The sequence below is a fragment of the Pelodiscus sinensis genome, chromosome 22, assembly GCF_049634645.1.
Source record: "Pelodiscus sinensis isolate JC-2024 chromosome 22, ASM4963464v1, whole genome shotgun sequence".
Classification (NCBI taxonomy): Eukaryota; Metazoa; Chordata; order Testudines; family Trionychidae; genus Pelodiscus; species Pelodiscus sinensis.
Genome location: NC_134732.1, coordinates 24613403 through 24633486, shown reverse-complemented (window position 1 = coordinate 24633486; position 20084 = coordinate 24613403). Strand labels below are relative to the sequence as shown.

Sequence of the window (20084 nt, the reverse complement as noted above, 5' to 3'; positions counted from 1 at the left end):
GCCCCCCTCAGCCATGGGCACAGCCAGAGTGTCTCCCCTCTAGGGACAATCAGGAGCCCCTGATGCAGCCTGCTAGATCCAAGCCCTTTTGGCTCTCAGTCTCAGGCTCTAGCTGCAACACAACGGCAGCCTGGCTCCTCTCTCCCAAAATGGAGGCTCCTCACACACACTCTCCATGCCTGGGAGAGCTACCCTTCCCTCCCTTTTTCCCAAGGGCTCATGGGAGTTGTAGTCTCTAGGGCAAAATTGCAGCACAAAGGATACTCCCAGTAAGTCCGAGGTCCCCTTTAGTAAGGGGACTACATGTAGGTTTCCCATTTGAGTTTTGTCCAAATATTTGCAAAACACAGTTTAAGGGGAGAGGGGAGACTGCCGAGTAAGTGTTTTGGGGTCCTGAGTTTGCACCAGTGAGATCAATTAACTTTTGCTGGGATTGGGTCAGATTTATTGTTTCCAAGAGACTTACTCGTGGGATGAAGCTACTGTCCCACTGCCGAAGTGGATTTCCTTGTAAGCACAGCAGATGGCTGTAATTGCTGTTTCCTTTCCCTCTCCCACGCGCTGTGTGCGTTTCATAATGAGTGTTGTTTCAGTGGGCATCTATCCCAGGCCTTTTATTCTCTCCAGCAGCCGAGTGAGTGACTGAGCATTCCGGTTTGGTGCCGTTACAGGACTGGCCTTTTGACTTGTTGAAGGTCTCATTTCTCAGTGCAGTAGCCTTTATCTCCCAGGGTTTGACTTTTGATTGAAGCTGGAATTAAAGGGGCAGCCCTTGAAGGTGCTGTAACTGCTGTTCTGCCATAGATGCTAACCACTTTGCTGGGCTTGCTTACAAGGCTGGCAATTTGGGGGGAAGTCTCGAGGGCTAAATTAATAATAGACCAACAGTGACAATACCCGCAACAGCAGTAGTCCACATATAATTAGTCTGGTTGTGCTCAGGTTAGTTATGCAACAGACCCCAAAGTCATTCTTCCCGTTTTCTGTTGAGCAATGGAATGAAAATTCCCATCAGTCTCCTAGCAGCATCAAATGCAAAAGATAGTCTTTGCTTCCTGGCTAATTGTTCTGCACGAGTCCTGTGCCCTAGTCCGTGTGTCCCAGGAGTGACTGCTTTCATGTGTGGATGAAGTGATGTGGGTGTGGGTGTCTGTAGCCATTGGTGCTTCATGTGCTCGTTCAGGATGGAATGTTGTTGTGTTATTAATTCTATAAGAGGTCATTTAGCTGTTCCAATTAAGCCATGTTATGAAAACTAAACACTTACATTCCTATCTGTGGAGTGCACAACTCAAATTCAGTCTTGACTGCTTCATGCCTCTGCTGGGCTGGGAAAGTGGAGTACTCTGTATGACATTGCAAGCACAGAACAGATGCTTTTTTCATTTAATCAGAGCTAGGGATTTGGCTCAAAGACTTCAGAATGTGTTTTAGAATGGCCTTATAGGGTTGTTTAAGTTTTCTATTATTTCCTCTAATTAGAAAGCATGGAGAAACAGAATATATATTTCAGAAATAGTCTATAATCCTGGCTAATAGCCATTGATGGGCCTAATCTCCATGAATATATCTACCTCTTTTTTTGAACCCTGTTAAAGTCCTAGTCTTCACCACATCCTCTGGCAAGGAGTTCCACAGGTTGACATAATTGATCAGACTTTTAGACCACACTTGGACTTGGACGGTATAGCATTCACTAGCTGTTGCGTGCTGTGTTTGAAAGGTGCTGTGGGCATTTCCCACCCTCACATTCTTGCATTTGATGTGTCCATGTGAGTGGACGTGTCTGTGTTAGCGTTATAAGAGCAAAGTTGAGATCCTGACACTCCTTTACATGGCGTTTGGTAGCGGTAAACAAGCATTTCAGTGTCCACTTGGCTCTGGTCATGCTTCCCCCCGGCTTTTAAAAAGCAAATTGAACTATGTGGAACCGATTCACATTTTATGTTGCTTTAAACATTCAAGTGTCCTTAGTGTTGTAATCCACAAAGGTGTTTGTACCTCGGATCCAGGCGGCGCAATCGTGTGTCCCATTGTTATGGAAATGAGCCAATCTTCATTAGTGCTGTGAAGGGTTATGAATTGATTGGAGAGGGAGGATTTAGACCTGTTCAGTGGGGCTACCATCCGAAAATGGGGGAGCTGTTTGTTTTTTTAATCGCTTGTTTTCACGATTGGGGACGGATTAAAAAAATTAAATAAGAAAGTATAAAAATGGATATTGCACGTGGCTGCTCTTACCCCTTTTAATAGGTATAAGCGTTTCATGGTAGTTTGAGTGGGTTATTTGACATCAGACAAACAGCTAACCGTTTTAAGTACACTTTTACAAAAACAACAAATGGTCTGGTAGCACTTTACAGACTAACAAAACATGTAGATGGGATCATGAGTTTCGTGGGCACAGCCCACTTCTTCAGATGACTGGAGTTATGAGTTTAGGGTGAGCACACCCAAAATAAATAGGGGAGGGCAGAAAAAGGAAGGGGGATGGGATTTCCCCCTCCTTTCCACGCCCCCTTCCCCTCTCCTATTTGTTTTGGGTGTGCACATCCTAAACTCATAACTCCGGTCATCTGAAGAAGTGGGCTGTGCCCACAAAGCTCATGATCCCATCGACATGTTTTGTTAGTCTGTAAAGTGCTACCAGACCATTTGTTGTTGTTGTTCTGTAACAGACTAACTCAGCTACCCCCTGAAGCTTCTTTTACAAAAGAGACCGGGGTAGTTCTCAAAGAGGTGTTACGCATTCTCTGAGAACTGCCCGACTCTGCAATTCCATACCTCGGTAGGCTTCTGTGTTCGGAGCTCTCGGCATAGAATCCAGTGCTTATTCAGTCCAATCTTTGCTTTTTAACCTTGGGGTTTTTTTACAATCCAAGCCACTACAAACTTCATTCAAATAATATCATATAGTGGACCAACCAGCACCAGGAAATGAAACTCCACAAAACTTTAGTAGTTAGATTGAGAGGGTGTTGCCTTAAGTCAAATTGCACTGCCGCAGGAACAGCCCTTGGAGTAAACACTCACCTAGCCCCAACGGGCAAGGACCCTGGTAGTAGTCAGTGCCATGACTCAATGCGCTACTGTGAGTGCTGTGAATCTGACGTTTCATTCTTCAGAATACCTTGCAGTTTAGTATGTGAGCAGTGTTTACAAGGGTTTGGAAAGTACAAAACCCTCCATTTCAGAAGTAGCCCATTGGATTGTGTTGACGGCACGCTTGCTACACCCTACCAGTATTCAGAAAGGTATCTGCATCTGCAAAAAGGTCCATAGATACCTGTATCCCCACTCACAAAACCAAACCTTTATACATTTCTCAAACAGAATTTCCAAGATGCTGAGTCTCTTGGAGGTGCAGTTCTGAAATTCTCATATTTTACTTTTTAAAAATTTCAAAATATTTCAATCCTGTTATGCCGGGGAAGTCTCGTGTAACTCTCACTCTATACATGACTGCTGCTGCCGTATTAAGAAACGTGAAGACTTCCCCAGCGTTGCCCAAGTCCTTCATGGCAGGGGGCTGGCAGCGTGAGGGGTGCAGGAGTCAGATGAGGAGGTCGAGGAGGGCCTCCGAGCAGGGGGCTGGGGAGAGTGTGAGAGTGAGGGTTGGGGGGTGAGGAAGGGCTTAGAATGGGGGGTCAGCAGGGCTTTCTCTCCCCATCCCAGCCGGCAGGAGTCTTTGCTCTCCCCTCCCCCCCAGCTCCCTGGGCTGGCGCTGTAGTCAAGTGCTGGCAGGTGGGGATAGGGTTTGGGGTAGAAGGGCTACTTGTCTGTTCTGGTGTAGGGATATAACTGGATAACCGCTCACGTGGGGGGATAGCTCAGTGGTTTGAGCATTGGCCTCCTAAACCTAGAGTTGTGAGTTCAATCCTTGAGGGGGCCATTTAGGGATCTGGGGCAAATCTGTCAGGGATGGTGCTTGGTCCTGCCATGAGGGCAGGGGACTGGACTCAATGACCTCTCATGGTCCCTTCCAGTTCTGAGATAGATAGCTATGGAGATATACCTATGGTTAATTGATAAGCCTGAGCTTGTCTGTTACTGTGAATGGTTACCCACTCCCAAGAGCTGGCTGCCAACCCACGTGCCCCCTCTGATACATAAGCTGGCTCCTGTGGAGCCTGCTGCCACCCACACCACACACAGAGGTGTGGCCAACAGGCGGGAGCTGGTACGTGCCAGGAGCCAGTTTAAAAGCTGATGCCTGGCAAGCACTGCTGCGCCCCACCCCACACTACAGGTGCATGTAACTGCTGACATTTTCAGTCATTTCACATTTACCTAATTACCCACTTTTTAACATCCCTAATGTGGTGGTTGGCAAGATGGTAGAGCCCTGTCCCCACCTGGCCACTCTCCTGGTGGTGTGGCTACTCCCCGTAGTCCCTCTGCAGTGTAGCTGTCCCCTGCACTCGCTGCCCCCAGTGGCCACTGTGAGCATTGTGACCTTCCTCTCTGCCCCCTCCCTTTCCATGTCACAGAAGACAATCCCATTCCTGGCTCTTCCTGTTTCCCTGCCACAAACAAAAACTTCCTAACTCTCAGGGTGCTTAAACACTGGAATGAATTGCCTGGGGGGGGTTGTGGAATCTCCATCACTGGAGATACTTAAGAGCAGGTTAGACAGACACCTGTCAGGGATGATTTAGACAGTGCTTGGTCCTGCCATGAGTCCAGGGGACTGGACTTGATGACCTCTGGAGGTTCCTTAAGAGGAGATCTCAAACCTCCAGCAGGTTTCTTCTGCATATCAGGATTCACTCTAGAGTCCTTTGCCAAACCTTCTCCTATCAGTCTTGTACAGTATGCTGTTTGCTGGTTAACTAATTTGCTCCATCACAGAAGTGGCTGCATAGAATCACAGAGCACTAGACCTGGAAGGGACCTTGAGGAGGTCATCGAGTCGAGTCCAGTCCCCTGCACTCATGGCATGACCCAGTACTGTCTAGATCAGTGGTCCCCAACCGGCGCCCGCCGGGGCATTTATGTGAACCTGTCGAAACATCTGGGCTGTTTCCTCCCTCCCCCGGCGCGCAGCACATGCGCGGTGCTGGCCCTGGGCGCGTGGCACATGTGCAGTGCCGGCCTGCCCCTGGGCGCCCAGCAGCCACGAAAGGTTGGGGACCACTGGTCTAGATCATCCCTGATTTCAATACTATAAACATAAATCTGTCTTTTAAAGGTAGTAGGTGCAGATTAGGAATAAAGTGTGTTTGTTTGTATGGATAGTCAGAGAAATGGCAAAGGAAAAATAAGTAAGTTAAAAGATAAACAAGATCATAATTGTGTCATTTGTTATTTCAAGTTAAGGGAAGGTTGTTTTTTCCCACGAGGTATCAGTCTGTTTTTCCTGCTGGGAAGGCATACATTAAAAAGACAATTTCTTAAGCATACCAATAATTATCAGAGCAGGAAAAGGTATTTTAGACCCTGCCCTGAAGCTTTGAAACCCTGAAGGTTCTCAAAGGTGCCTCCTGACAGCTCACCAAATAACCCACGTTTCATAGCGACTTCACAAAGAATAATACATGAGGCAAAGCGCTTTTGTGAATGGATATTAAGTTCTGATATCTTGCCTGGCTCCACAGAAAGAACAGACAGACACATTTTCAAGCTCCTTTGGTTCTGCAGTTTTTGCACTTCTCATGTTCCCCCCATTCAGCATCCGATCCCTGCTGTAGCCTTTACACAAGGAGCTCCTGGATGGATTCACTGTGTGCTCACTGGGCGGCTCTGGCCGAGGTTGTTTGGCTGGGTTTGCAGCCTTCCCTTCCCGTCCACGCGCTGCTGTTTTGTGTCGGAGCTGCCGAGCAGAGCCTGTCCTGTAAGAGGAGCTGGAGCTGGAGCTCCTGGCCCCATTGGTCAGGGAAAGTCACCAGTGATGAGGCTTAGCAAATATTTGCCATCCAATCACATGGCTACCTTGTGCTAAATCCCTGTCCCACTCCTAGCGTAGCGAGGGTCCCGCTGGCATGGACTGTGTCAGGAGGTGCCATGTTTTGGCTTCTCCAGAAAGAAGGCCCGGCTCGTGGGAGGGAAAGGGGGCTCCCTAACCCGGAGACGATCGGAACTGGATGTGAGGCTGGGCTTTCGGAAGCGCTTCTGGATTTCCCGTTCTTGTTAAGGCTCTGACCTATGACATCACAGCCATTAGCATAAAGCTGCCTGGCTGTCTCCTGTGCAGTGGCAGGCAGGTGGGCTGCTCTGCCTCACAGTGTGGACGTGGCTGCAATGCAGGAAGGCAGGGGCATGCTGCTCTGGGGCGGGACGGGGTGTGGATGAAGCCAGACCCATGGTGCGCGGAAGGTCGTGCAGGAAGCTGGGATTGTGCTTTTCAGTGGACTGAGGTTTCTAGCGTATTTTACTAACTGGCTTTGGAACATCCTCTTCTGTTCGGAGTATTTTCTAGAGGCCTGAGTGTTTTATCCTGGTTCTTTGGAGCTTTCAAGGACTGATCCGTTCATCATTAAATAGCCTTCAGGCCAACAGCTACATAGTTTTCCATTTTTCTCTTGGAAAGACTTGCTATTGTCACTTCACAATAACAGATGGAACGATTTCAGGGAGAGTCTCTTTTCTTGCTAAACGCAAGAGGCTTTTAGGCCTGGGTCTGTCAGGTTACAGGGAATAAAATCGAATGCTTCTGTGCAGATGAGAAATGGTTTGGAATGATCATGTCACTTAATGATGGCTTTTTAATTAAATATCAGTTTGCATGTTACATCTCCAAGATGTCAGGGCAAAGGGCTGTTTTGAGCTAATGTTACCCTACCAGTTTTCAGAGAGATGTGAGAGACAGCATTGTTAACTGAAGAAAATAAGGCTATCAGTTCCACTTAGATAACCTTTGGTAATAAACGGAGCCCATGCAAGTTGTGACCTTAGGGCTTGAACTTTCTAATCACATGACCAGCTTGTAAACTGACCTGTGAGGATGACTGTTGTATCGAAAGCTTAGAGAGAAATTGGCAATAAGGATCGTGAGGTTTCAACATCAGGCTGATGACTGTTTAGTAATATATTTCTTCATGGCTGCTACAGAACTCCCCAGCAAACTTGGAGAAGCATGAAATGGATACATGGGAAGGTAAAGGAGTTGGTTTATAACTTTGGGAGCATTATCTCAGTGTTGGGAAAATACTATGAAGGTTTATAGCAAACAGTAGCCTCAAGGGGAGGAGAGTTAGCAAGAGCAGGCAACTGCTTTTTGTGTGCAGTTTGAAGACAGCTACTACGGTTGGTTGCAGAGTTTTCATTACTTTAAAAAAAGCCCCACACGTTAAAGTGTAGATCGAATGCTCCTGTGATTTACATACCAATCTTAAATGCTTAATCAAAGCAGATTATTTAATTTTTTAAAATGTATTCTATTTGTGACTTAATTTGTTTGTTTTAAATTTCCTAATCCATTTGACCATCTGGAAAAGCTTTATTTAGTATTGTTAATTATTGATAGTATCAGGGTCATGTGGACTCTTGATAAGAGTTTCATCTCTCCTGGGACTAATACTAGTTCAGATATTTTACAGCTTTTTCTATGCTTAAAAATACTGCCAGAGCCTCCACAGATTATTCCCTTGAAATAGTTTCAGTCTTATTTTAAGAAATCCTACTGCATATTAGAGTAGTGTATCTGGTTTTTAAAAACGGTTGTGGCTTAAGTTCCCCTGTTTTTTAAGTCTTTTCACCTTTTAATTCTTTATCACTCTTGCAAATTACACCTTTGGGTAACCGACTAGATTCATAAGAAATATTTCCCATGATCCTTTGCTGTTTTTTTCCTGGTTTCAGAATTTCTAAATCTAAAGAAACATAGACTGTCAAATTTTAGTCCAAAACATAACCTTGTGTTGAATTGCAGCTGAGTGTTCAAGAAAAAAGTTGAATGACTTCATCAGTACTGAGAAATTGCCCAGATAATAAATCCTGATGGTGTGTGTGTGTGTGGGGGGGGAACCCTCAACAGTGTAATTGTTTTATGTTGCTTTGAATGTTGTGGCTATTATAACATCTGCAAAATACAGCTCCGCAGTCAGCGTGAAGCACATGTGTTGGCACACTGCATGAGAATTCTAGAGGCTAGCATTTGTTCAAAGCTCTTGGTAAAACATTTGGCTCTGATCAGTGTTCCATTTTCATTTATAGCAAATAAATGTTAAATGTGCCTTTTAACTTTGAGAGAGGTGCTGTGACTCACTGAAGGCCTGTAGAATTCTTGTGGATCACACTTTGGAGCAGTGTTCTCATTCCTGCTCGCTTCTTTTCGCTGTGCGGGTGAGTTGTGTACAGTTGTTTAGAACTTGCAGAGCTTGCTAGTAATGCCTGGCACGTGCTTATTTGGTGTATTTGTTAGGTCTGATCAAAGAGCAGTGGCTTTCCTATTTGTGTGCATGGGTAAGACAATCAATGAGCTCCAGCTCAAGAAATTGCATTTTGTAGATTGCTGTTTGACCTGCTGATGCTGAACAATCACTGGGCTTTTGAAGAGGAATTTGTTGGTTTTGTATCAGCTACCCTACCTGCACTGTATTGGAAAAAAGGCAGCAGAGACTCCTTTGTCCTCCCCTTTATGCTGTATGATCAGAAGGTGGAATTTTCCTCTCAGGAAATAAGGGCACTGTAACATGAGCTCATTATTGGTTTGAGTGATTTCTAATAAGTGTAGAAAATGTACAGAACGAATATGTAGTTGCAGGACAGAGAAATGGCATTTTTCTTTTGTTCTTTAAATATTCCAACCAATGCCTCTGAAATAAGACTAAAATGTCTATTTTTGTAAGAGACTTTTTTTACAGTACAGAGTATTAGATTGTAAACTCTTTCTCTTTCTCTTTCTCTTTCTCTTTCTCTTTCTCTTTCTCTTTCTCTTTCTTTCTCTCCCTTTAAAGACTTTAGGGGCCCTGTCCAGTTAAATTAACCTCTATCACAGCTGGGCATACAAATGTTTTTGTTTTAGTTCACAGAGGGTTAATTCTATTCAGGCTTTCACTATGGCAGGCCTGATCCATAGAGCAACACAATCTGGTCTTTCAGCCCTGTCAGTCGCTAGGCAGGAAGTCTTATTTCTTAAGCTAGCCTTAGGAATGGGGGTTGGGAATCTCCAGCATCTGTAAAGATCAATAACAGGGTATAAGAGACAGACCTCGGTCCATTGTGCACCCTTCTAAGCTAGATGCATTCTTCACATACTGAGCCTTTCTCGGAAAGAGCAAAAAATGTTATTTCAGAAAAAAAGCTACGTGTTTATTGATTTTCCATTTAAATAAACCCCCCCTTAAGCAAACTTCTTTATTTTGGAGCGTAATTAAAGCTTTGTAATCTTATTTGAGCAATGCAAAAATCCAGTTATGGAAGGGAATTATTCTAATCCCAGAAATGTTGTGTTTACTAAGAATACCTTTCTCTTGATACTAATGTTTGACTGTAAAATGGAATTGCTTTGAGCCCAAATGAGGTATTTGTGAAGGCGAGCATGAGAAGAAAGGGGGGGGGGACCCTCTCCTTGAGGCCTCGTTGGTGTTTGACATCACTGGTGGTGTGAAGGGAGCAAGATTTAGTTAAGATTTAAGTAACACATGTGTGAGATCTCTCCCCCAAACAGCTGTTATTGGCTCTTGAAATTTAAACAGTTAAACAAATACTTGAGGGTGTGCTATTTTGTGATGAGTTTAACTAGAAGTAGAGAAAATAATATATAGTTTAAAATGTGCTAATCTATTTATAAATTGTGACTTTAAGGTGTGTGATGTCTGTAACTTGTAAAGATACCCTTAGTTAAAAAATTGGATTCCTAGTAAAATGTACTTTATAAACTAGATGACTTGAAACTGGTCACTTGGCATATTTTCCCTCTTTTTCATTCCAGTAAAATGCTTTATTCTGTCACTTTCTCGTTTTAGATAGTTAGGGAGGAGGGTCAGTTCTTTCTCTTGCTCTGAGATCAGGTTTTTGTGCCTGCCATACTGTGAAGCACTATTTGTCACTGATAATATAAGGCAGTTATGTGGACTCCAGTTTTTAATTTCCAAGCTAAATCCTTTATAGTGAGTTGAGAGGGTTTTGTAACTCAGAAGTAAATATCTAATACTGGTTAGATTAAAAATAACAAATATGATGATGGTTTTCAATAATAGCATCCATGTTTTTCCCCTGGAATGCTGTGGTACTGACAATATGTTGGGAAAACAAAAAACAGCCATCCATATTCTTTGTAGCCCATATGTAGCTTGTATTCATGTTGTGAATAATAACAGGTCATAAGTGATAATAGAACAAAGTGCACTTGTTTACAGGTGAACATGTGACTTACTAAAATCCCCACATTTTGATAATCCCATTCATATGTTGTATGTTTTCCTTACGCATGTGAACTTCTTCAGTTACTCTTTGCACTATAAAAAGCGAAGCAAGTTTAAGTTTCTTCTGCTTTCTCACACTGTCTTATGTGGCACCTATGTAAAGCATCATAATATTCCTGTAGCATTTTTAATGTTTTAAAATTTGGTATGAAACCTACCGTGACCTCTGAAAACAATGAATCCTTTAATGTGGTGTAGGGGGAGGGTTTAGTGAGGGAGTAGCCATAAAAATCTTCAGGGTTCAAGATGAGGTTGAGATTTTTGTGAGTGCTTTTGTTGTAGCAGCAACTGTTTGACTTAGCAGCTGCTACAATAGCCCGGGAGAACAAAGCTAGAGCATCCCATATGAGTTGGTTGGACATAAAACACTTGAAGAAAATGGAACAGAAAAATGCTTCCCAATTTCTCTCCTCCCCCAAATAAAAATGTAAAACGAAGATTAACTTTGGTTTTGTAAATCAACACTATACGGCACACAGCTTTATGAAACGGAGAGACTCTTAATGTGTGTAAGCACTAACAGAATCAAGAGAAGAGCCTGGTATTTCCTTTCAAATTTAGGCTAACCTTTTATGTGTTCTGAAATTACCTGTTCAGTTTGAAGCAGTCCCATAATTGAAAACGCAAGGTAAATGTAAAGGTCATTGCTACCTCTACCATGGGCATCCCGACGTTCACTTATACAAGAATCTTGCATTAATTAGGATGAAAAATAACAAAGGTCAGGAACCGGCAAACCCACGGGCCTCAGTGGATTGTCTAGAGGCCAGTCAAAATTCCTGCGGGACTTTTAAAGCCATCACAGGTATTTGATTAGCTTTTAAACTCTCCGTTTGGTGTCACAGTGATAGTTCCGTTCAGACCGCTGGTGTTCCTCTCTAGGTTTCTGCAGCCTGGATTACTCGGGAGCTGCTGCATGCACTGTGCACATGCGGGATTCTGTTCTGGAAATGTAACTCATTACTAACCAGCGAATGCAATCGGGCACGTGCATACTGAGGTTACTGTGGCAATGTGCTCTCTCACCCGGTCTCACCGCTATCCATTTCCACCCTGGAAGGTTTATTCCTCAGGAAGGATCCTGATTCTTGGTTGCTTCAATCATCTCCACTTCCTTCACTCACTAGGTGACAGCCCCGTTCTTTCAATGGCAGCCACAAAAAAGCTGAAACTGGAAATGAGCCCCCATTTAAATCCTCAGTCATTTGTTTGCAGCCTGTGTGAGGAGCAAGCCTAACAAGCCTACTGTAATCTCTTATGAAAATGCTACAAATTGGGGCACCATATAGCGGTGTTCGAGTTTGCCAGAGGGGTGTTACTTTGTGGCTCCTGCCTCTCACAATGTGCACTGCCCGATGGTTTTATAGCTCCTTGATTGTGTCTGCAGCTTGGCTTGGAGCAACACCACATGCCTAGTGGCTTTCTCCCTGCGGACCACTGCAGATGGGACCAGGGGATCTCACCATCAGCTCATGCTTTATGGGGGTGATGCTGGGGGTGGGGTGGAGTAAGCAAAGGTTGAGCAACCCCCCCCCCCCCCAGATGGAGGGTCCTTGTCTAGCCAGCGTTAATCCCCCTCCCTTGTTGATCAGGCCAGTGTTTCTCAACCAGTGGTACAGTACCCTTAGGGGTACTCGAAGTCGGGGGGGAAGAGATACGTGAACACAACAGAAATTTGGAGAAAACTGAATTTTTGTTTTAAGTTTTACAGCACTTTGTTATTTTTGTACTTTTTGTACCCAAAAATTTCGTCGCCCGCCCGCCTACGATTATGTTGTTTAAACAAATGTGTTGCAATAGTAGGAAAAAAATTGTCTGAAAACTGTAGGTACTGAGGATACTTATAATTTTGTTTTAAAAGAGGGATACATATATTTTAAAAGGGGTGCTTTAAAAAAAAAAGGTGAGAAACACTGGATCAGACAACTCAAGTGGAGATGGTGCAATTCATGAGACCGTGATGGTTAGTAGCGTCTCTGTAGCCAGGTGCTTGGATTAGCAGTGTGGCCGGGATCTGCACCAGCATTCCTTCAGCAGCCATCTTGGAGAGCCTGGCTAACGTTGTCTGTCTTGTGAAATGGGACTGCTGGGTTGGGGTGATAACGAGACCCCGTTGCTGTGAAAGGTGTCGGTGGTTCCTTATTTACCCCTCTCTTTTTAGAGATTTGTAACCGTTGCGGTAAAATCCTGGCAAAGGAGACGTGTCTGGAGTGCAGCAGTGACTTGTTTCTAAAAGCGAGCGCGCCAGCGATGGCGACTTGCCATTTGTGCTAGAACTGCCAACAGAGCACCCAGAAATGAGTTCAGTTGCTTCAGGTTTTTTCTCTTCCGGTGTAACTGGAAACCGATGTGACTTCTGATCCTAGATGTTGTCGTGCTGTGATCTAGTTGCTCTTGGTACCTATGAGTGCTGCTGTGATTTCAGTCCGTGCCCACAGGACTAGCTAGACGCGTGTCCCTTGCCACCCAAAATGGTTCTGTTTGCAGGCACAGCCAGTAACTTTCACAAGGATGCTGTGGGTGGTGTGAAACGGGGCCTGCGACACTCTGCTCTTGTCTTACATGGACGCAAAGGATCTACTTCAGCGACTCCGGAGATCTAGAGTTCGTTTGGCTTCAAATCACAAAGCATGAGCCTGTGTACTGAACTCTAGGGTTGATCTCTGACCTTTTATAAGGGCCTCTCCCAGCTCTTGAGGCCTAGAGTTGGTCACATTAGCCACAACCCCTTTCCCCTCCTCAAAAAGCGTGTGTACCTGATTTAACCCCAGCATGACAGTAAGCATGGCCACATGGGGTCAGGCCAAAGATCTGTCTAGCCCGGTGTCCTGTCTGCCGACAGTGCCCAATGCCAGGCAATCGAGTGACCCCTTCCCTGTTGCTCACTCCCAGTGCACATAAACAGCATTAAGGGACTGATCAAACAGAAATACCTTCAAGCAGGCTCCACTTTTGTACAACAGCCTTAGCCTCTGGGACTGATGGGCTGTTCTGAAACGTGGGGAGGATGGCACACCATGGTAGCCCATGTGTGTTCCTGGGTCAGTCAGATCATCGCCATGGGCGCTGTGTACATGGCCTCGCCGCTTTCCCTCGGGGATGCAAATGCATGCAGTGATCCCAGCTGTGCGGGGGTAGCAACAGGCGGAGTATTGCTTTGCCTGTGTGTGGAGAGAGTTAGCGGGTGTTGACTGGGACACTTGCCGTCAGTGTCTCCAAAAACCGGCCAGTTTGGACACCAAACTGCCTGCCTGCATCCAAACGAGGTCAGGGACTCTAGTTGTCTTCCTGTCTCATCTTCAGCAACATCTACCTCCCAAGGGCCGGATCCCCTGAGCTCTTGGTCAGTGCTTGTAGCTGGAGGAAGGGGAGCCAGGAGCGAATACCTCTACTCTAGGGATGTCAACGAGTAGTCGGCTATACTATTAACCAGGAAGCCGAGGGTTATCTCGTCAGCTACTCGTATTCCTCCCCCTCCCCACCTCCGCTGCCTCTGTAGCGCGGGGCGGGGCGGGGGGAGGCGAGCAGGTTAAACGCGGGAGGCTGCTGCAAAACAGCTTCTGTCCACACTGGGCCCGAGCTCCCCATGGACAGAGGCAAGCCTGGGAAGTGGGAAGCCCGGGCTGCCATGGACAGAGGCTCCTTTGCGGCAGCCTTCCCCACTCCCCACCCCCAGCAGGGAGCTCGGGCTCCTGTGGATGGGGCTGCTGCCACCCCGCGCTGCCGGCTCTGATAGAGCGGGGCAGCACGTAGCCCGTCTGCAGGGGGATCTGGTGTTTAACCGGCTCCTGCCTGCCACCCCATGCTGCTGCCTCCGTCTCGAGCTGGCCGGGGCTCCCTGGGAGTGGGGCCTGGGGTGCACTGGCTGCCGACCCCGCCCCGGGGACTCTGTTCCACAGCAGCAGAGACGTCGCGCGGGTACAGAACTACTCGCTTAGCCGCTAGCCCACACCCTGCCCCACACCGCGCCACATGGGGGGGGGGAATTTAGGTGCCCCCATTGAAGCAAACCCAGCATTTAACTGGTCAAACAGGATTTTACATCCCTCATGCCGGGGGCCTGGCCCTGCACGAGCAGCAGCATGATCAGAAGACAGCAAAGAGTTTGTTTTTAAAGCACGTGTGTGCACTAGCCCTGCCCTCTGCTCTGCGCAGTTAACCTGCACCCCAACATCTGGCCCCTCGGGTTCCCGAAACCACGGGAAGGTCCCTGTCCAGTACCCGATCATCACCACTGCTGCTCCTGGGCTCTTCTTTGGCAGGAGTGGTCAGACCACCCCCTCTGCCTCGCCGCTCCCTGGGAAGCAGGGTGACACATTCTGGGGGCTGTGTGCTCAGCGTTCATGTTCAAAGGGAGTTGCTGTCCAGGCAGCATTTGTAAAAAGCTAATCAAAGCAGCAGCGTTTAAGTGGCACCTGAAGTCACAACAGTGATACCGTCGCGCGGTTGGTTCAGAATAAAAAGAATCCGATTCCCAGGCTGAGGGGCATGGTTTGCAAATCCCCACGGCAAGACGCAGGCTGCCCGTGGAGAACAGATCAAAGCCGCGTGGATGCCAGAGGACAGGAGGGAGCTGGTACACTCCGGTTTAATCTGAGAGTAAATCCTGGAAAACAGGGTGTAATAGAGCGACTGGGTAAATTACAAAAAGCCACTAAAGCGGAACACGTTGTTGGCAGACACTTAATACAAGCAGGGGTTTTTTGGGGGGGGGGGGGGGGGGTTGTTCTGATGCAACTAAAGATTCCCAAGACTCTGCATTACAAATCACATCCCAGTAGCTATGGTCGAGTCTGCTGTTCACTGCACATCAAACCCAACCGCTCCCTTTTATATTTCTCATAGTAGCTGCCTGCTTCCTTGATGGAAAATAGAGATTTATCTGCGTTTCCCAGGAGTGGGGTTCATTCCTTTTTATTAGAGCTGGGCAGTATATTTTTCCTTACTGCATGATGAAGTAATTGGTGCCCCAGCAAGCCGTGCCTGCCTCTGTCTTTTTGACAGGGTTAGTTATGTGTTTATAAAAATTGAACTACTCCAAATAAAAAAAGTCGGCTGAAGAAACAGCCTCATTTGAAAGCAACAGCTTAGCTATTCCGGTCCCCTCTCTGCTCTGAGGGCTCTGTTCTGTGGCTCCCCGCTCTTCCTGCTGAAGTCTTGGCGCCTGCCAGACTCGCCCCGCGCTATGAAGCACTTGCTCACAATTCTGTTGTATCTCCTGAAAAGTTGTTGTTTTAGGAACGTCGAGCCACTGAATGAACCTATTGTGATCAGCCCTGGGTCTTCCCCTCGTTCAGCGTGAGTTCGGTGCACTCTTGGGCGGCGGGGACAGTTCGTCACTTGCTGAGGCTGCAGGGCTCTGCGCTGAAGGTTCCCAAACCCTCCGTTCTCCGAGTTGAGCGTTGTAAAAGAGGGAGGTTGGAGGTCTGCGATGCTGCCCACAGTGCTCTTGGTGACCGAGGTTCCGTGCTGACCTAGGGCTTGTGCTTGGTCAGAAGATGGTGTGTACGTGGAGCCAGGACCCCACGGAGAGGGCGATTGGTGCATTTCCCATGGCTGCTATAGGAAGAACATATCCAAGAACCAAAACCACGAGCGCGGAAGAAAAATCCTTGTGATCCCACGTCCCCAAAACCGCGTCTTTGCAGGTTTGTGTGACGGGCTGCCGCGGGCTGGATCCAGTAGCTTGCTGGGCCTGATCCGGCCTGCGGGCTGTATTTTGCACACCCCGGACTAGATGATCAAAATGGTCCCTTCTGGCCTGGGAATTTGTGATGGAAAGGAAGCTAAATCAAACAAGCAGCTTTCAGCAGGACCTTCGGTATAGCCCCCTGATACTGTAGCCCTGAGCATTCGGAATACAAAGAATCCAGGCCCACGGCGGGGGGCGGGGATACTGTGGGGGGCCGGGGAGCACACCCAGGCCTTTGGAAGATGGAAGGAGAGGCGTGAGCTAGATCCAGTGACACGAGTGGCTGGAGTCGTGCAAAGATCAAACTTGGTCAAAACTACCCAGAGCCAGTTGCTAATTCTGTCCCTACTGGAGACGCTGAATGACACCAGCTGGAAGCTGCATGGGGGGATTTACGGGCGCCAAACTGGGCTAGGTCGTGGATGATTCACCTCCCCCTCCCCCAACATACTCAGACGACGGTTGCTTTGCAAGCCAGGAAGGTCTGAGGTTAGACTGGAGCAGCATTTAGTGCTCCGGGATGTTGGCTACTCATGTACGTTTAGGCCTGCTGAAGTGGGGGGAGGAGAGAGGCACGTCGGGGGCAGCTGGCCTGAGGCTGCCACTGATGCTCCTGTGGCAGCGTAGCTCTTGCGGGAGGCCGTGGCCCCCACCCCCTTTCCCAGGGGCCCAGCAAGCCTGTCAGGTCCCCGGTTCACCTGTTCCCGGCTTGCTGCAGGAATGGGGGTGTCAGTCAGATACTCTGCTTAACTGAGAGTTGTGCTTTGCCAGTGGAATGCCAATGTGCGCAGAGCGAGAGCGCGGTAAGAGGAACCAAGGATAAAGCCGCCCCTGCCGATCCAGCCGGTGCTCTGCCCTGCAGAGCGGCTGGTTTCTTGGAGCACACGGACAGTTTTCCACACCGCAGTGGGTCTCCTCATACGACCTATCACGACGGGCAGCGCATCACGCACATGCAGATCACTCCCAATACGTTCACGCTAAAACTAGACCGAACTGGATTGAGTGTGTGAGCTGGGGATCACGTCCGGATCCCGCCGTGTTTCGGGTCGGTATCCGCATCGATCGTTGCCAATGTCGGAGGCGCAGAGACTGGGCGAAATCTGCAACGACTCTTGACACACCCTGGATGCTGCTTTTGTGAATTAACCCCTGGCTTCAGCTCGCTGATGTCTTCTGGCTCTCGCACGAAAGCAGAGAGCAGAACGTGCAATGGCAGAAATGTGCTGGGCAGGAAACGAATCCCATTACTAGACTGAGGATTTTGTATTGGGAGCACAGTTCCCGCTAAGGGGCGCGCCTGTGCGGCCGCACACAAAAGTTTCTGCTCCCACCCACCTCCTCTGGAGAGCCACATGGCAGGCAGCTGCTCCGGCGGGCAGGGCCAGCTGAGACGGCGCAGTGAGGGAGCCGCTGTGGCCGGGACCCGCTGTGGCGGGGGCTGGGAAGGCCTGCTCCGGTGGCCAGGGAATTCCACATGGTGGGGGACCGGGGTCTGTTCTGGTGGCTGGGGCTGGGAGTGGGACCTGCCACGTGGCAGAGGGGGGTGTGTCTGCTCTGGCAGCCAGGAACGGGACCTGCTACATCGGGGGGTGTCTGCTCCAGTGGCTGGGAACAGGACCTGCCGCATGGCCAGGGGAGGGTGTGGGTTTCTCTTCCGGCGGCTGGGAACGGGACATGCTGTATGGTGGGGAAAGGGGAGGGTCTGTTCTGGCAGCTGGGAACGTGCGTTAATAAATTGGGTGCCACAGCGGTGCACATCCAATCAGCGCACGTGACCTCAATATTGTTGCACAAGCCAAAGCTCACTCTGCTTGTGGTTGGAAAATCTTGGAGGGAACATTGACTGGGAGACATCTGAAACTGGGGATGTTAAAATGAGTTTATTTAGGTAAACCTTTACATGGGGGGGGGGGGTTACAGGTGTACCAGCTCCCCTCTCCCTTCGGCGCATTGCTGCCTCTGATGCAGAGGCAGCACCTTGGGTGGTGTGTGCAGAGGGCTGCCTGTAACCAGGCATGTTAACTGGTGAGCCCTGGCTGATCAGTTAACTGTGTCCACAGGTACAAGCTCACGTCCCTATTTGAAATGCTGCCTAACTGAGTGCTGGATAGCAGAGCTTTTACTATACCACACCTTTCTCCTGGGATTGCAGCAAAGGGGCTGTCCGACTCAGCCAAACACCCAGAAGTGCGAGGAAGAAGCTCAGAAAGTAGCTACATTGGTTTTTCCATTCACTTACTAAAATTGAGGTGGCTTAGAGAGCAAAGGTTTTCTTGCAATATGTAAACCCCGAAAGGGAACCAGAAAGACGGGGGACTGAGAACGCTCATTTGACTGAAGTAGCAGCAAGGGGTCGTGGAGACACTGGGAATTGCATTGATATTTGTTTTTGGTTTTTTCACGTGGACCCTCTGTTCCTTAGTGATCTGCATTTGGCACAGGAGGGACAGGCAGTATCCACTTTGTTCTGGACGTTGATGGACTCTGTATGGAAGTGAGCGTTAGGGGCTGGTGTCCGCAGTGCTAAGCTGCTTGGCGAGGAGAAACGGAAGGAACTAACCCCCTGCTGCATGGCAATGTGTTCCTGGGGGGGACATTTAAAAATGCACCTGGTCATGATAGGCCGTGGCTAACTCAGAGCGAGAGAGTGCGTGCGCACGTGTCCTTGTACTTTTCACTCTTGAAGTTGTTCGTCCTGAGGTGGGAGTGAGGTCACTGAAACATGCTTGTTTGCTTTAGGTCCAAGATGGCAAATCTGTTTCTTCACTCCCTGCAAACACTATTTAGAAACCGCAATTTCACTTGCTTCTGTTTCCAGATCCAGTAGAGCTACCCCCCTTTTAGTTTTTAATTTCAGGAGCTTAGCACGTCGCTGAAAACTGTCTGTCTGTGGTTACGGTAAAAGAGGATGTTTCTCTGAAGGGTTTACACTTGCTCAGTCAAAGTCGGTGTGGTTAAATTAGAATTTGAAAACAGCAACAACAGTTGAAACACACTCTGTTACCTCTACTTCCCCCTCGAACACACTTGACTAGCATCTGTGTTTTAAATTCAGTTTTGTGCATCCTAAGAGAAAACTCATAGTGGTGGAAGAACATGTGTGTGATTAGCATGGAGTGACAAGAATTAAAACATGTTTGGACCTGGTAGGGAACTTCTGCAGAAAAAGGCTTTAGGTACATGTTGACAATTATTTTAAGTACAACCGACTTCTAATGTGAAGCAAGATTTAGGTCGAACGGTATAGATACGAGATAATGAGACTAGATCTGGGTTAACAAAGTCAGTTGCTTCAACCATCATTTACTTTATTTCCCTTTCAGTTTGACATCTCTGTCTATGAAAATTACTACGTGCCTACTGCGAGCCTTCCCAAGCCGCACATCAGCCCTATTCTGTCTCCATGGGAATATTACCGTCTGCAGATTCCAAATTGAATATGACAGCTCTTCTTGCTGGGAGAAGTACAATTTACATTGGTTTCATCCAAACGCCTCTCATTACGTTTTGCAAAGGGGGAATAGCAAAAGCCCAGTCGTTGTATTAACCGTATCATTTGTATAATGTTCATTGGAATTCGTGTTCGTGTGTGTCAGTCGCACACCAAAGCTTTTGCTGATACTCCCAGGGGAAAACGGAGACATAAGCACCTCTTTCTGGCCTTGTCTCACACCTGCCTGCCCCAAACACATGCTACAACCATTCGTGTTTGTGTAGCAGGGAGATTGTGTCTCGATTGGCCACATTTTCTCTGCTTTCACTCTCTGATCATATCATTTGACCTAGAGCAAAGCTTTCCAGGTAAAAGGCCAATTTGGCTTCTGCCAAACACCTCCAACTAATTCACACTGATTTATCTCTGCTGTATGGAAACCTGGGCATAGAAGCCTCCACCCCAGGCATGGTTCTGCATACACTGGTTGCCCTGTGCACAGTGACGAGCGCTGCTGTTTGCATGCTCTCTGTGCTCGATCGATGTGCCTCTCTGCCCCCAAGTGCTGCTGCCCTGGTGGTGTTACTTT

General features: G+C 47.7%; 1 protein-coding gene across 5 annotated transcripts in view; it reads left to right on the top strand.

The window, feature by feature from the left end:
* The window catches only part of NR6A1 (nuclear receptor subfamily 6 group A member 1), a 181738-nt gene that overhangs the window by 121933 nt on the left and 39721 nt on the right, over positions 1–20084 (top strand). Inside the window, exon 1 of one of the 5 annotated variants that reach the window (XM_075905679.1) lies at positions 5240–7096. The exons of the other annotated variants lie outside the window; for them this stretch is intronic. Within the exon in view, the coding sequence (XP_075761794.1) occupies positions 7081–7096 (16 nt within the window). The 5' untranslated portion in view covers positions 5240–7080. Of the gene's footprint in view, positions 1–5239; positions 7097–20084 lie in introns of those variants that run through there. 5 annotated transcript variants of the gene reach the window in all.